This window comes from Apus apus, chromosome 1, assembly GCF_020740795.1.
Source record: "Apus apus isolate bApuApu2 chromosome 1, bApuApu2.pri.cur, whole genome shotgun sequence".
In the NCBI taxonomy this organism is placed as follows: Eukaryota; Metazoa; Chordata; class Aves; order Apodiformes; family Apodidae; genus Apus; species Apus apus.
The window spans coordinates 87,571,275-87,587,427 of record NC_067282.1 but is presented as its reverse complement, the minus strand read 5'-3'; the positions used below and the strand labels follow the sequence as shown (position 1 = coordinate 87,587,427).

General features: G+C 42.0%; 1 protein-coding gene and 1 long non-coding RNA gene across 2 annotated transcripts; both read right to left on the bottom strand.

Annotated features, from left to right (window-relative positions):
• Nucleotides 1–3,570: 3,570 nt before the first annotated feature.
• RBM11 (RNA binding motif protein 11) lies at nucleotides 3,571–14,971 on the bottom strand. The gene is made up of 5 exons (XM_051639107.1): nucleotides 14,810–14,971; nucleotides 8,585–8,747; nucleotides 7,606–7,684; nucleotides 6,774–6,867; nucleotides 3,571–4,916 (listed from the first exon to the last, which is right to left on the bottom strand). The coding sequence occupies exons 1-5, from the start codon at nucleotides 14,909–14,911 to the stop codon at nucleotides 4,584–4,586; spliced, it is 771 nt and encodes a 256-aa protein (XP_051495067.1). The 5' UTR covers nucleotides 14,912–14,971; the 3' UTR covers nucleotides 3,571–4,583.
• Nucleotides 12,458–14,802, bottom strand: LOC127393739 (uncharacterized). Its single transcript, XR_007891536.1, has 2 exons — nucleotides 14,072–14,802; nucleotides 12,458–12,889 (listed from the first exon to the last, which is right to left on the bottom strand). It is a non-coding gene; the product is annotated as an uncharacterized LOC127393739 (long non-coding RNA).
• Nucleotides 14,972–16,153: the final 1,182 nt, after the last annotated feature.

The window sequence follows — 16,153 nt, the reverse complement described above, 5'->3', positions numbered from 1 at the left end:
CTCTACCCTAGCTTTGAAAACTTGCCAGAAAACATGCCCACCTCAACTGCAGCCCTGTTCCCCTGTTCATAATCTGACGTACTGACACACCTTGATATAAGACTTAAGAGAATTAATTATTTTGTTTAACTGATTTGCAATTTACATTTAAAATTTTGTTTACTGGTTCAGAAAACACCTGAGAAGTTTATGTCAAAAGATCAATTTGACTCTCTTGACAAAAGAAACTGTATTTTAAATTACCAAAGAACAGTAATTTATTTCAGATTTGGATTAATTTTTTTCTTCCTTAAATTGTGCTTAATAGTTAAATACTGGAGTAAAAATATCTATGTGCCATGTTCATAATAAAGTCAACTAAAGGTGCAACAAAACAAGTTGAAACAAGCTTCATCTCATATGCTACGTATTAACAGTAACCATTCTTATGATTTTCAGGCCAGAAAGCTACTTCTACATCTACATTATTAGCATGTGCATTTTTTTACAGCTACTAAAGCTGCCACCTCAGCTAATCTAAAGGTGTGATAAGTTATATATAGGTTTTCACATCAGTTAGCCATCTTTAAAACGTCTGAAAAACAACAAACATACTGGGTATTCAACTAAAAAGAAAATCAGTTTCACTAAAATTGAGGGAAATTTCAACCTCCAAAGGAGACAATGTGGCAAACCTCAGCTTCTCATATTCACTGCAGTGATCATGTATACTCTTACTTTTTGCCAGACATCCAACTGAAGAAAGTTTTCCCAGTTCATTTTTTAAATTTGGGAAATTAACCCACAGTCAAAAGAGGAAACACTGTTTCTATGTGTATCTCAAATATTATGTCTGTACAGGTGACTGACAAAAGTATTTGAGTTCAGGATTAGAGACTTTTAACAGAAATACTGCTGAAACTCTGAATTATTTGTCCCAGTTTGAGCCAGGACAGAACCAATCTTCTTTATAGTAATTTTACTTTTCAGTCAAATATCTTCTAAGAAACTGCACTTTCTGAAATTCACAGCATTTTTTTCTGTCACTGTGTGCTTCTAGGACTGATAACACTCAATGTTTAGTTGTTGCTGAAGAATGGTACACAGAATCAAGGTCACTGCTTGCTTCTGCTAAACTTCTCATGCGCTGGACATGAAAGGGAGGAAAAGGGGGTTTTGTGTTAGTAAAATATTATCTTAAAACCAGCAACTGTTATGTCTTCAAACAGATTTTATGGTTAACTATTTCTTCAGGATTACACAGATTCAGGGTATAGTTTGGAGATTTACACAATTATCTTTATCAACTCTTTCCTTTATAAGCACACAGGTATTTGATAAATTCTTCATACCTCTGTGGTAAGCACAATTCTAAAAACCACTTCCATCAACCTTGTGGTACCAACAACATAGTAACAGAATCACTGCAGTTTTCCATTAAATGCTGAAGCAGTACTTGTTATTATATATTTAAGTGGGCTTTTTAAAAAGAGAGATGGGAAAATATTGTCAAAAAAGCAGAGAAGTTAAATATCTTGGTACTCCATTTTTCTTAACATTGGCTTTTATCTTTAAGTGCAGTAAATACTTAAATACAATATTGTGGAACTGAACTTCTACTGGATTTGTCTCACATCTTTGGATAAGAAATTTCTGATCTCTTTGAGCTTTCCTTAGATAATTTTCAGATAATCTCTGGAGCGTGAGGTGAATAAAATGTTTACACATCTAAGCTGTTGTTTAGTTTGGCTTTGATATTGGTCACCCTTTAGCTTTATTACTACTGTTATTCTCTGAATAGAAAGTGAAACACATTAAAAACTTACTTCATTACTTGTGTGGACCCATAAAAGCCAAGATGTCATCTGTAACTTTCAGAAATGCAACTTTAATAATTAAAAATTTACATGTTTGCCTTATTGGCAAAATCAAAGATGATTTATGGAAACTTGTTTTCTTATACAGCACACTTTTAACTGTAAGGTTGAATAATCCTTCTGTTCTTTCAGAATAGTTTCAATTGTCAAGTGTTTTTTTGTTTGTTTGAATTTAGCTCAGACAATTGCAAATATTTTTACAAGGGCTCAATTAAAAAAAAAGTTAGCCTTTCTTAATTATCACAGTGATGAAGGACAGGATATTTTTTTATAAATAACTTGAATAGTAAAACCAGTATCTGAATTAAAAATTACCCTTATTTGAAAAATACTTTTTAACACTTTGGTAGAAAGGGTTTTGGTGTATATATCATCAGAGGAAAAAAGTGCAAATTTACAGAGAGGCTAAGAAAAATAATGAAGAGAAATGAAATAAGGTCAGACTCTGCAGGAGCCCTCTTCTTAGGAAGTAATTAAAAAACAAAAGCTACACTCTTACATGACAGGTTAGGTCCCCTCTCTTCCGTGAACTTTGTAACATTACAGAAGTCCTAGTACACTTCAACTACAACAAAAAAAAATTGTAACTGTGACTGAAACTGTCAAGGATTTACAGGAAAATAACACAGAATAACTCAAGCAAAGAACCAAAAACACCTGTAAAACTCAGCATTGTTAAAATAAAAGCACTGCTGCCAATTTCCTAAGGCACCGGAGATAGATGTAAGAGAGGCAAACAAATACTTCTTGAGGAATGTGTAACCCCAGCCAAGAATGACTTCAGCCCACCTAGGGGGTAAATTCTGTCCCTTCGCACTTACGGTCTTAAAATAATTTCTAGCCGAAGATGCAGTGACAGCTCTTTTCGGTAGGTGGTGTAAAAAACCCACCTGTCAGAAATGCACCCTGCCGGGGCTCCGAGATCCTGTCTATTTTCCACACCAATTTTTTTTTTCCTGCACCTTCAGTGAAAAGCCAAATTATTAAACAACGAAACAAATACGCAACAAACACCTGTGTTCTCCTTCTCTAAGAAACACATCTGCTTGTACACCTACCCCGCCTTCCAGCCCCGTCCCCCCGCCCCGTGTCACCTCCTTGTCGCTGGAGCCGGGCCCTGGGAGGACTGGTTCCCGGTTCCCGCGGCCACGTCTCCCTCCTGAGGCGGAAAAGGGAAGGGGAGAGGCCTTGGCGGCAGCAGGAGCAGGGACGGGGAGGTTGGCGCTGCCTCAGCCCTCTCCCCAGCTTGCATCCACCGCAGGGCGCGGTGCCCCACGGCCCCGGCGGAGCCTGCGGGAAAGCCACTCGGCGCCCTCAAACGCCACCTGCGGCCGCCGAGGGCTCGGCCTGCCTGTGGCTTCTTGCCTCTTCGGGACTACTTAGTGACAGCCCCAGTGTGTGTTGTGCAGCACACACAGCGGGCAGCATTCCAAACCGAGAGGGCAGGAGAGGTGTGCTGTGGGGCACGTGCATCCCATCTTGTGACTAAATGTATAAAAAACGTATAAAAAACCCTTTTTTTTTTTTTTTTTTTTTTTTTCTTTTTCTTAATACTACCCCTTAGCTGGATGTGTGCTACCTGCAGTGTATTAGTGCATCAGAAAATGACAAACAACAGTCCTTTGGTCTTGGAGCTGGGCCTACAGAGCGAGCTGCTTCCTGACGCCACCTGGGTCTCCCGCTCAGAGCACTGCCACATTGTTAATATTGTAAATATTCTTAGAACTAAATTGCTGAAAATGCTTTTCTCCTGTAATAGGATCCTTAAAGAGCTTCACCTGTACTTGGTATTGTGTAAGACAATACGTCTGTATCTGTCTGTAATAGGTTGCTGGTGGCATTAATGAAAGGTAGAAAATAGGTCACTGGGCTGCTCTGATTCATTGCAGTATGAGATGGTTTATTCTTCAGCTGCTAAAGAGGTACTCTTCATAAGAGGTGGTACTAGCTCCACTGATTCATGCTTTTGTGCTGTCGATTAGATATCAATTGTATTTTTCATCCATTTGTTACAACGAACATTTAGATTCTCAAATAAGCAAATAAAACACTAGAGAGTAACTTTATAGAAGTATATGCATGTAGTTTCAGTCAGTACATAACTGTAGCCATTAAGTACATACATTTGAGTATTGATACATATGTAGTTCCTGCAAATGCCCATGTTTTACCTCAAATTTACTACTAGAAAAAAAACCAGTAACCATACTAGGTTACTTAAGTGAAAGTAACAAGAGAGCTAAATCAGAAAGTTGTGTTGATACTTCAGTGATGAACACACCTCTCAAGTGACACTTGGAACCCTGCTCACTTCTTCAATGGCTCCAGAAAATTCTTACACCATTCACAAAAATATATTCCATAAGTGATAGAAGTGATACATATGCTTCCTGAGTGGCTGAAATAGTGTGTTTTTATTAAGTTTCAATATTAGTGAAATAACAGCCTTCCATGATTTGGGAGGGGCAGGGAGAATCAACTAGGCTTTTTCTTTTATTAGGAAAACTTTATCTTTTGAATGCATAGATGTTTCCAATACCTTATACAGTACTTTCCTCTTTAAACAGGTTGAGATTAAATAATCAGTATACTTTATGCATACCACATTTCAAAAATAACATGAATTCTGAACATTCCATTTTTAATAAAAGTGCAAAGATGAAAGAGTACATTTCTCTCAAAAATAGCAAACAAACAAACAAAAAGAGATTAATCCAGTACAGAGTATTAATGCATCTTTTTCTTGACTTTGCGCTTCTTGTATTTTTGGTCACGCTCTCTTTGTCTCATTTTGTCATCCTCAATACTAGTATCACTGTCACAACTTTGCTGCTCTCTCTTTCTTTTAGAGGTGCTTTCATCCACCTGGTGCACTTCACAGTCACTTGAATGTGGCAGAGCCAATTCAAAAGAACTCTGTGCAGACTTAAAAGTTGCAGCTTGATTCTGATAGGGAGAAAAGGATAAATTTGAAGGCAGTGGCGGAGTCATCTGAAAGTAAGGAAACTGTTGACCCACTGGACTCTGTACCGTGTACTGCTGTGCTAAAAAATGGTTCATCTAGAGAAACAGAAACTTGAGTTGTTAACACTGTAAAGAGGAAGTTCTGAAGTTTCATTCTGCATGCAATTTGGCTTATACATTGAAAATACTGATAAATTAGAAAATTACAGAATGCTTGAGCATAAATCTCATGTATTTTATTATATTAACTAGTATAGTTGGAAAAAATAGACCATTTTTAATGGCAAAGTCAGAACAGACGTTATCTGACTTAAGATTAAACTGCCAGTTAGTCCTTGTGTAAGGTAATCAAACATGGCATTCCTTTAATTTCTTAATCTATGTACTTTATAAACATTTGTAACTGCAGTGCCTATTTATGTAAAGACATGCACATCTGCATTTTTTTTAACCTGGTTTAACTGATTTTAAAGTGGAACAAGGTGTTCCAACAAGTATAGTGAATCCACAGATCAAAGCTCTTGGAATAATGCAGTTAAGTGCTCACCTTATTGCTACAGTCCCTAAAGTATCCCAAGAGTCCTTCTCATGCAAAATGCACAGCCCAGATAGAGAAACAGAATTACAAAGGTCAGGAAAGAGCTGCTTTCTACTGACTGGCAGTAGCCAGAAAAACAATGGAGAGCGTGTCATGAGTATGTCACATGGGCAGACTCCAAGAGAGTAACCTGCCTGGCTCACCCCAAAAAAGGTGAGGCAGATGTGTGAAGGCATACAGGTGACAAGACTGCTTCCTGCTGAAGCTGCAAGGACATACAACTGGAGATGTACTGCAATACCATCCCTTCTAGCAGGCAAAAAATGGGATGAAGTTGGCTGTGTGTGCTGACCTGCCAAGTTTGGTCTCTTGGTGTTTACCGAGGAGTGAGTTAATTGGTGAGCACAGTGGGGGAGACGGTACACTCCTGAGCCTTCCAACCAGAGCGGAGGGGGTGGCAAAGTTTGTGCAAGCACCAGCTCTTCTGAGGCCACTATGTCTGTACAACAGGGAACAGACCCTCTCCATTTTCCTGCTCAGTTGCACCTAGCAAGGGTTCTGTTCAGACTTCACCCCTGCCATAGCTGAAAGAGCTGACCATTCATTCCTGTCAGACTGAGTGGCAGCACTCCTGTCCACAAGTGACACCTCACATTAAATGCTGGGTTTCTTCAGTCCTACTGATCCATACTCATCAGACGTGGAAACTTCATGATGTGTTTGGTGAGTAAGGTTTGGCCCACAGGTTGAGCCCAGTTCCCTTGCCTTATGGAGTATCTCGGATAAAAGAGATTAGAGGAAGAATGGCCCAGTGCTCCAGAGTCTGTTAGAGAGGAAGTGGAACATGGGTTCTCACTGCCTGCTGCTGTGAAAGTAAATCATGAATGTGAGAACTGCAGGGGCATGAAAAGCTTCAGGCCAGAAATGGTCACCCTGTTGTTGCCCTAGCCTGGACAGTAGTGATTTGCTGGGCAAGTTTTATGTTTGGTTTTAGAACATGTCAGACTTCTGCTGGGCTTTTTGGAATCAAGTAGTTGAGTTAAGATGTTCCCTGACTGAATTAGCTGTATATGAAGAAGGTACTGCTTGCATGGTTGTAATTTTACTAGGTTAGTTTTCTCAACAAGGGGATTTGATTTGCAACACAGTACACAAGAGACCTCTATCTGTAGACTTTCACATATTTAGCCTCCCTAAGCTACATGCCTTTAAGAGACTTCTGCAGTAAGAAAATAGTTTGGTTTGGTAGATCTCCTGTTATATTAGTACCCTTAAGTGCTAAAAGAAATAGACCTAATACCATCAAAGTTAGGAGCCTAAACGACATTAAATAAGCATCGTTGTTTGCAGAAACGCAGCATACATTCAACTTAATTAAAAAGCTCCCAAATTTTTAACTTTTAACATAAACTCACCATCTTCTGAAATCCTAAATATTCATGAGGTAAACTGTTGTTCATGGGAAAAGGAGTAACAGGAAATGGAGGATTTCCATAAGGCTCTTGATACCTAGGAAAAAAAAAGCAAATGTACAAAAACTAGGTGTTCATCATATACTGCTTACCCAAGTGCTGAGACTTAACTCTTGGGCTATAATGACAAAATCCAAGAGATATTAACAACTGGACTTCCATGAAAAAAACTAATAAGGAAAATACACCCAAAGGCTCAATTAACAACTAATTTTCACATGTACTTAAGTGCAGACACAAAAGACTTCTGCATTTCCCCATGCGAGTTTAGCTTCCACAGAGAGTTCTGTCACATTTGAAAATAAAGATGTTGAAACACTGAACAATTACTGAATCTGGGGGGTTCAGACTTCCAATGTAACAGGTTTGTATCTGTGAATTCATATGCGCATGACAGCTGTTTGTACATATACACACAAAAAACACAGGTACAAACTCAGTGGAGTTTAAAAAGTTTATCTCCATTGTCTCCATTTTCCCCTAAAAACTGCAAACATTTTTAGTACAAACACCATATTTCAGTGTTTTCTCATGGTCCTGTTATCTTGCAGAAACAAAGAATAGAGTATTCAAACTAACTGAACCTCTGGCAAGCTAAACAACCAAATGTTAAAACTAACTGCAGCCCATGGCACGTCATCAGTAAGGATGCAATTAAAGCATGCAACAGCTGTTCTGAAAATGCCTAAAGGCTGCTCTACCACATCAACTGATTTTCTTAATAATTTTTTAAAAATTATAATAATACAGTTCATTCACAGGTGATCTTTGTTACCTATATGAAGGTGAATATAAGTCAATAAAGTTTTCAAAACCATGTGTAGGGCTGTTTAGTTCTGATGAGTAAGAACTCCCTGTAAATAAGACAAGAGCATAATGACTATTCAGTTACAACTATTCAATTAACAATTAAAAAACAGGAAGTTTTCTGTGCAATCTATAATGTGCTGGTATAGCTAAGGTGGTATATACAAGTAAGGTGCTATTTTATGGCAGATGATCTATAGCATCATTTTACTGCTTGAAAACATTAATTTATCATTTATTCACGTACAGAAGCATTAATCAGGGCTGTTGAAGTAAACAAAATAATTCCCATTTGGTTACAGACACAGGAGATGCTTCTGAACCTCAGCCATACCACTTAGCCCAGCAACTGCTCTGTACAGCCTTAGAAGTAAGGAGTGGCACAGTGCATAGTGGCAACAGGAGTCCTTAAAGTTTGGGTTGCCAGTGCTGCCTGATAATTTGCTTTATAGGTTTACCTTCATAAACACAAAATGAAGAATGTGGTTCTGATTTGATTATATTCTTCAAACTACAATCCATTCCATTTAGAACAACAGCTCTGTAGTTTCTATAACAAAGCCAGTGTTACAAAACAGCTTGATAGTTGCTGTGCCTTCTGAATCAACTTTTCCTGCCAGATCGCAGGTTAAAATTACAACCTGACTCCTATATGTAATCTGGCATGAAAACCTGTGTTGCTATGTTTTCCATAGCATAGGCTGAACTGGCTTGCAAGTTAGGTTGTTCTGAACCAACCTATTGTATTCTCTTAGTAAGCAAAAAATACAAAGACTGAATCCTCCCCTATGCAAAAGCCACAGGAAGTTTTGGTTTCTAAAAAAGTAAGGACTCTAATCTGTTTTCACTACAAATTGACATCTTTGTGAAAGACTGCAGGATTCAAAAATAGTCATTAAAAAAGGAAAAAATTACAAAGCCTTAATTATTGAGACTACTAAACATACCAAACCGATACTGCACTTTAATTGGTCTTCCATACAAACGGATTCCATTCAGCAAAGCTATTGAATAAGGCACTGATTCTTTGTGTTTAAAGCAGACAAATCCAAAAGACTTGGGTTTTCCTTCTTTGTCCTTACAAATCGTCACTTTGGTTAATGGTCCAGCCTGAAAGAAATTTGTATTATTTTTTTCACAGAAATTAACAGAGATTGACACTTCATTCTCCTTTGAATATTTAATAATTATGTATATTTTGCCATAGTCTGTAAGTTTCGCAGTACAAGGATCTCTGCTTAATTTTGAAAGTGTCTCTCTACATTTCCCCAGCTCAAATTCTGAGCCTTCTACAAACAAAAATCAACTCCATAAACATAAAAGGGAAGCAAGAATCAGTCCATTGGTGATGTTTAGTCTTTAGTGACTGGATTTTTAAATTATTTTTTAAATATCATGATAGCTGCTGCAAGGGGAAGACTAACTCCATAGCAAAAGTTATCTTATGTTTCTACAGCTGCTAGCACAATTTTTACAGAAGTATTTTGCATACCTAACTAAGCAAATTGAGAATAGTAGCTATGTAAAAATGACCTGCTCCATTGATGTGCTTCTGTTTCACTCTTGTCTAGATTCTCAAAATGGGCCACATCAGCACTGTGGAAAGTAAAGCTGAATAGTCTGGAACCGCCACAAAACAGCTTTCTGTACCACCTAACCCTCATCACAACTGCATGGAAAGGAATCAAGAGATCCTACCACCTCATCAGAGATAACATACTGTTTCTGCACCCCAAAAAAAATCCTGAAAACCCCACCAACACCATGAAACTCCAAACCTTGGCTGAAATGGAAAAGTTCCATTTCTGCCTACATGTACCATTTTAACCTTTGCATAGTACTTCTAGAACCAAATTAAAGCAGTGATATTCCTTGAATACTGGTTCCATTTTCAAAGAAACTGTCATTTTCAGAATAGATACCAAAGACTGTGAATTTTATCTACACAAGATGAAATCAATGTATTAGTCACCAAACAGTTTCTCATCAAAACAAACTATGTGTCTGTAAAGCTATTTTGCATGGTAAAAAGAAGTGGCCCACAGCAGCCTTCTGCCATGGCTCTGGAGTTTTAGGGATGCAACAGCTTAACTTCAGAAGGATATTAACAACCAGATGAGCAATGAAGTTTACGTAAATTACAAGAAAATCCATCAGTAAAAAAAAATTACATAATGTCTAAATTACTGTAGTAGATGGAGAATTCATTGTTCTGAATCAAAAAAATAGCAGTCATTGGTAGAACCGACTTCCACTACTCTACTGATACAATAATGTGCTTCTCAGTAAATGTTCAGAAGTCATCTATAGCTTCAGACAAAACACAAACTAACTCATAACAGCTTTACAGCAACTAAACTGCATACACAGTTAAACATTCAAACAGCACATACTCAGATGAAGAAAATAAGCCATAGAAAGAGACCTACTTTATTATTCTACGATTATTTTCAACAATTCCTGCCAAACAACGTATCTGCAATTTGTCTGCTGCAAGCATTTAGTGATGATGTTGAGCCACTTCCCTTATTAATAGAATCATAGAATGGTTTGGGTTGGAAGGGACCTTGGAGATCATGTAGTTCCAACCCCCCTGCATGGGCAGGGACACCTCCCACTAGACCAGGTTACTTAAAGCCCCGTCCAACCTGCCCTTGAACACCTCCAGGGAGGGGGCATCCACAGCCTCCCTGAGCAACCTGTTCCAGTGCCTCACCACCCCCACAGTAAAGAATTTATTCCTGATGTCTAACCCAAATCTATCTTGTTCCAGTTTAAAGCCACTACCCCTTGTCTTATCACTACATGCCCTTGTAAAAGGTCCCTCCCCAGCTTTCCTGTAGCCCCTTCAGGTACTGGAAGGCTGCTCTAAGGTCTCTCTGCAGCCTTCTCTTCTCCAGGCTGAACCGCCCCAACTCTCTCAGCCTGTCTTCATAGGAGAGGTGCTCCAGCCCTGGATCATCTTTGTGGCCCTCCTCTGGACTCTCTCCAACAGCTCTATGTCTGTCCTGTGTTGAGGGCTCTAGAACTGGACCCCAGGTGGGATCTCATGAGTGCAGAGTAGAGGAGCAGGATCACCTCCCTCAACCTGCTGGCCACATTTCTTTTGATGGAGCCCAGGAGATGGTTGGCTTTCTGGGTTGCAGGTGCACACTGCCACCTTATGTTGAGCTTTTCATCGACCAACACCTCCAGGTTCTTCTCCTCAAGGCTGTTCTCAATCCATCCTCCATGCAATCTGAATTTGTGCTTGGGGTTGCCCCAACCCAGGTGCAGGACCTTGCACTTGGCCTTGTTGTACTTCAGGAGGCTGGCATTGGCCCACCTCTCAAGCCTGTCAAGGTCCATCTGGATGGCCTCCCTTCCCTCCAGCATGTCAACCACACCACACAGCTTGGTGTTGTCAGCAAAATTCCTGAGAGTGGACTCGATCCCAGTGTCCATGTTGTTGACAGATGTTAAACAGCACTGGTCCCAGTACTGACTCCTGAGGAACGCCACTCATCACAGGTCTCCATCTGGACATCGAGTCCTTGACCAGTACTCTCTGAGTACAACCATCCAGCCAATTCCTTATCCACCAGATAGTCCACCCATCAAATCCATCCTTCCAGTTTAGAAACCAGGATGTCATGCGAGACAGTGTCTTTGCAGAAGCCTAGGTAGATGATGTCAGTTGCTCTTCCCTTGTCCACTGACGCTGTGACTCCGTCGTAAATGGCCAGCAAATTTGTTAGGCATGATTTGCCCTTAGTGAAGCCACGTTGGTTGCCACCAACCACCTCCATGTTTTCCATGTGCATTCGCAGAGCCTTCAGGATCTGCTCCATGATCTTGCTGGGCACCAAGGTGAGACTGACCAGCCTGCAGTTCCTCCATTTGAAAATGGGGATTATGTTCCCCCTTTTCCAGTCAGTGGGAACTTCAGCAGACTGCCATGACTTTTCAAATATGATGGAAAGCAGCATTGCAACTTCACCTGTCAGCTGCCTTAAGAGCCATGGATGGATCTTGTCAGGTCCCATGGACTTGTGCACTTTAAGGTTCTTTAGATGGTCTCAAACCTGCTCTTCTATAGCAGGCAGATTGTCCTTTTTCCCATCTCCACCTCTGCCTTCTTGATCTGGACAATATGGCCAGAGCCCTTACTGGTGAAGACTGAGGCAAAAAAAATCATTTAGTACCTCAGCCTTCTCCATATTCTGCATGACTAGGTCTCCTGTTTCCTTCTGCAGTGGGCCCACATTTTCCCTGTTCTGATGCTTATCACTGATGTACCTGTAGAAACCCGTATTACCCTTGATGTCCCTGGCCAGGCTTAACTTTTATCAGGGCTTTAGCTTTCCTAACATGATCCCTGGCTCCTTGGACAACTTTTTTCTATTTCTCCCAGGCTACCTGTCCCTGCTTCCGCTATCTGAATACTCTCTTCTTTTTGTCTTAAGAGTGCCCAGCAGCTCTTTGTTCATCCATGCAGGTCTCCTGGCATTCTTGCCTGCCTTCCTCTTTCTTGGTATGCATTGCTCCTGGACTTGGAAGAGGTAAATTTTGAATATTGACCAGTTTTCTTGGACTTCTCTCCAATCCAGGATTTTATGCCATGATATCCTACCAAGCAGATCCCTGAAGAGGTTGAAATCTGCTCTCCTATCTCTTATTACACCCTCCATGTTGTCAGACTGAAGGTATTAGGGATTCTCCTCTGTGATAACAATGTCTGATTACAGTATGCTTCTGCCAGCTGTGCATAAACTAACCAAAGTGCCTCCATCCCCCAACCCTGGTGAAAGCAGGAAAATCATATAGACAAACACAAAGGATCAAAAATAATGTACCATTTTTTATTACTGGTGCAGGGGGTGATCAGGCTATACAGCAATGGATACTACCTAGGTTGTACTGTGCAGTGAGTCTTCAAAATGTCGATCTTGTCTTTCCAAATATCTTAAAGCTTACTGGTTTTTTTGCTTTTGGGTTTGTTTGGTTTGTTTGGGTTTTTTCCAGTTGGTCTGTTGTTTTTAAAGAAGGGCTTTCAGTAAGATTTTGAATATGTTTATTTTTCCGTGTGTTGGCTCCTTACTACATTTTTGTTCTTGTTCTGCACTACACTGCAGTTTTTTAAAAAAACTTACATATATCCAGTCTTCTGATTATTATTTGTCTAATGAGGAGGATCTGGTTCTTCAAGAACTAGAAGCAAAAACTCAAGTCCTCTGGAGATCAGTCTTTTAACATATGTAGTCTTCCCGTTCCTAAATAAAAATATTAATAGTTTAGAAGTAATACTAGATATTTGCTTGTAATTTGATGGGGGAAAACCTAGAGGTCAGGAGCGCATCTTTAGGACTGTGCCATAGCAGGAACATTGAACGATACACCTTCCAAGAAAAGACAATAATGCATTGAGAAGCATATGCTGTTGCAGCAAAAGACAGAGAAACCTGAGTGAGAACAAGACGAAGAGAAGGAAAAAGATCAGTAGGTGTTACTGGGATGACATAAAGACCCAGATAAAAGTCAGCAGTTGGATGACTGCTGCCAATTATGCAGAAGACTCATGCAAAACTGCAATCAGAGAGCATCCACTTGATCAATTTTCTTCCAAAATGTGTATGGTATTACTTATGTCCCCTGGTATAATAAACTTTCTTAACCTAGCATTTCTAGTTAAAGAGCAGACTATTGTTTAGTATTGGAAACAGGTAGGAACATTGCATAGAAAATCAAGAGGGGAGAAAAAAATTAAGAAACTATTGTTTCTTGGCTAATTTTAGGGAAAAGTTAAAAACTGAAAGTTAGGAAAAGAAAGGAACAGCTGAAAACCCAAACAGCTAAGATATACCAAGCAAAAAGGCCTTTCAGTGCAAATGGAGAAGCATGCTCTTGCCTAGTTAACAAGTATGAGATTAATCAGTGGAATAAAACTGGTGAGTAGAAACACCTCTAATTAGCAAATGAAATAGCAAGAGCAGAGATTATTCTGCCCACCTCTGTTTTGCACTTTTTATTTTACAAACTCATGATCACTCATCATTCTGAGACTGGGGGAAATTAGAGTGGTAGATGCACATTTATTACTGTGCTGTCAGCCAAACTGTCCAGTCAGAGCCAAGAACCTTTTAGCTTGACAGAGGCTGACTGGATCACAACAGGTGGGGGCGAAAAAGAAAAAAAAAAAAAGCAAAGACACAAAACAAGCACGCCATAAACAAATTCAGGAAAAGCCCTTTATCAGCAACTATTGTTGATTCATTTTAAAATTTAATGCTTGCACTAGTGATATAATGCTACCTCCTCTCCATATCCTCCCCCTCTTTTCTGTTCAGGCTAATAAGCCTGGCTTAGCAAGAGATGCTGTCAACATGAGATCAATATCAAAGCAAAGCCAGCATCTTGACATTTTGTGTCTTTGACGTTCTTCCTCCTTGGCATACCTTATTGCCAAAGAAAAACAATTAAGCTCAGGTCTGAAACAGGTGCAGATACTTGGCATTTTCCCCCCACCTGCATGAAAATCCCACTGGTGGAATTCTGCCATCTTCTCAAGCACTGAAACATAAAACATCTTGATATAAAGGTCTTTTATAGGTGGAATCCCAGCGCTCCACCTGCAGACCATTTCTAATGCCAACCTTGCTCAGCACACCTTTAGGATTTACCTTTTTCTTAACCAAACTACCGATAAAAAATTGTCTTGCTCAAAATATGTATTTTTGACGTGTAAGAAAAAAAAATATAAATTCCTCTGGGGATTTTAAAAACACCTTTTAATTATACAGCTTCCTCGCTGACTTGGGGTCCACCTGCGGCACAGCCGGGAGGAGAACAAACCGCGGCCGGGGGTAAGAACTGGACCAGAACAGCTGCAGAGCGCCGAGGCTCGCCAAGGCCCGGCGGGCCCCCCCGAGCGGCGGCAGGCCTGGCCCCGCACCCCCGCCCCGCACTGCCCAGGCCCCGCCCGGCAGCTTCGCGCTTCCCGGCCACTCGCGGCGCCCCGCTCCTGCAGCGGGGCCTGCAGCCGGCGGCACAGGGAGCCGCGGCACAGCGAGCCGCAGCCCGAGGCCTCGCCCCGGCCCGGCCCGGAGACAGCACGGCAGCCGCCGCCCCTGGCGAGGGCCCCGCCGAGGCCTCTGCCCTGCGGCCGCGTCCCGCCCCGGGGACCCGCCCTCCACCTGCAGGAAGAGCTCGTAGAGGATCTCCTCCCGCACGCGGCTCTCCAGGTTCCCCACGAAGAGCGTCCGGTCCGCCTCCTCGCACCGCCCCGGGGAGGACATGGCGGCCCCGCCGGCTCCCGGCGCGGGAGGCGCAGGGGAAGCGGCCCCGCTGCCGTAAAGCGCTGCGCCGCGTGCCGGGCGGGGGGGGCTCGGTCTCCTAGCAACGCGCGGGCGCTGGCGGGCGGGGCGGGGCTGCGGGTGGGGGCCGGGGCGGGAGTGGGTCCCGCCGGGGCCGGCTCGTCCTGCGCGGCGCGGGTTTATCGCTTCCATCGCGTTTCGGAGGGGCGCCCCGATGTGGGGAAGGGTTCAGCGTGACCAAGGGAAGGGGGTGTTGGCTGCGCGGAGCTTGGTGCAAAGCAGAGTGGCATAGAAGATGCTGACTGCTGAGGTCTTTAGCCTTAAGCACCAAGTCAGGCATGGAATTGGAAACAATGGCTGATTAAAGTTATACTAGAATAAACATTAACATACTGTACCCTCTCTGAGGCTGGAGGGACGCCCCACTCAGGGAATCCCTCTGCCCTCTGAGCACACACAATGAAAAGCAGGAGCACTGCCACTTGGATCGGAAGCGGGGAATTAGTGAAGCAGGCGAGTAGAGGAACGACAGCGGTATACCTGGAGATAAGGACACCTTGCGTTTGTTTGGTGCATAAAAGAAACCCTGTGCTATGGGGAAGGGGGGCTAGTTTCAGGGGTTTACCACCTAGCACCCCTTTCTGTTCAGAGCTGGAATAAGGAATTACCTCAACTCTGTGCAGATTGGATGGTTGGACTCTTACTTCGTTTTTTCTTTTCCGGGTTCTCTCTGCTGACTGGAGGAAACGATTATTATTCCGGTCAGGCCTACCAAGTGGAAGCGTGTCCTGTGCAGGAACATGACCTCGGGGTGAGGTGTGCGTGCCCTGGGAGCGTTTCCATCCGGTTGGTGGGACGCTGAGACCAGCAGTGAAGAGCGGGAAGAGAGGAGCAGCCTCCCCGTGACAGACCCGGGCTGCCAGGCTGCTTCCTCCCCTTGCCAGCTCCTGTGGCCGGCAGGGGCCACAGCTGCGGGAGCAGGGCCAGGCAGCAGCTGCTTCAAAAGCCTCAAAGCCCTCAAGTGTCTTGGTCACCAGGGAGATAAAGCATTGTGGTAGTTACTGATAAAATACAAGTGTAAAGTGTTAGATGTTAAACATTTCTTAAGATTTAAAAAAAAAACTGGCCTACGATTGCTGTCTTTAAAGCAGAAGTTATATCTACTGCATAACTCGCTGTTGCATGGTTCCTATAATTTTCAAGCCACATACAGAATTTGACATT

Bases quoted from the DNA above. Each gene is read 5' to 3' on its own strand.
- RBM11 (XM_051639107.1), bottom strand. From the start codon at position 14,911: ATGTCCTCCCCGGGGCGGTGCGAGGAGGCGGACCGGACGCTCTTCGTG. The intron at 7,685-8,584 runs GTATGTTTAGTA...TCTTATTTACAG, and splicing joins TAAAGTGCAGTATCGGTTTG to GGAGTTCTTACTCATCAGAA. The intron at 4,917-6,773 runs GTGAGTTTATGT...CTGTTTCTCTAG, and splicing joins ATTTAGGATTTCAGAAGATG to ATGAACCATTTTTTAGCACA.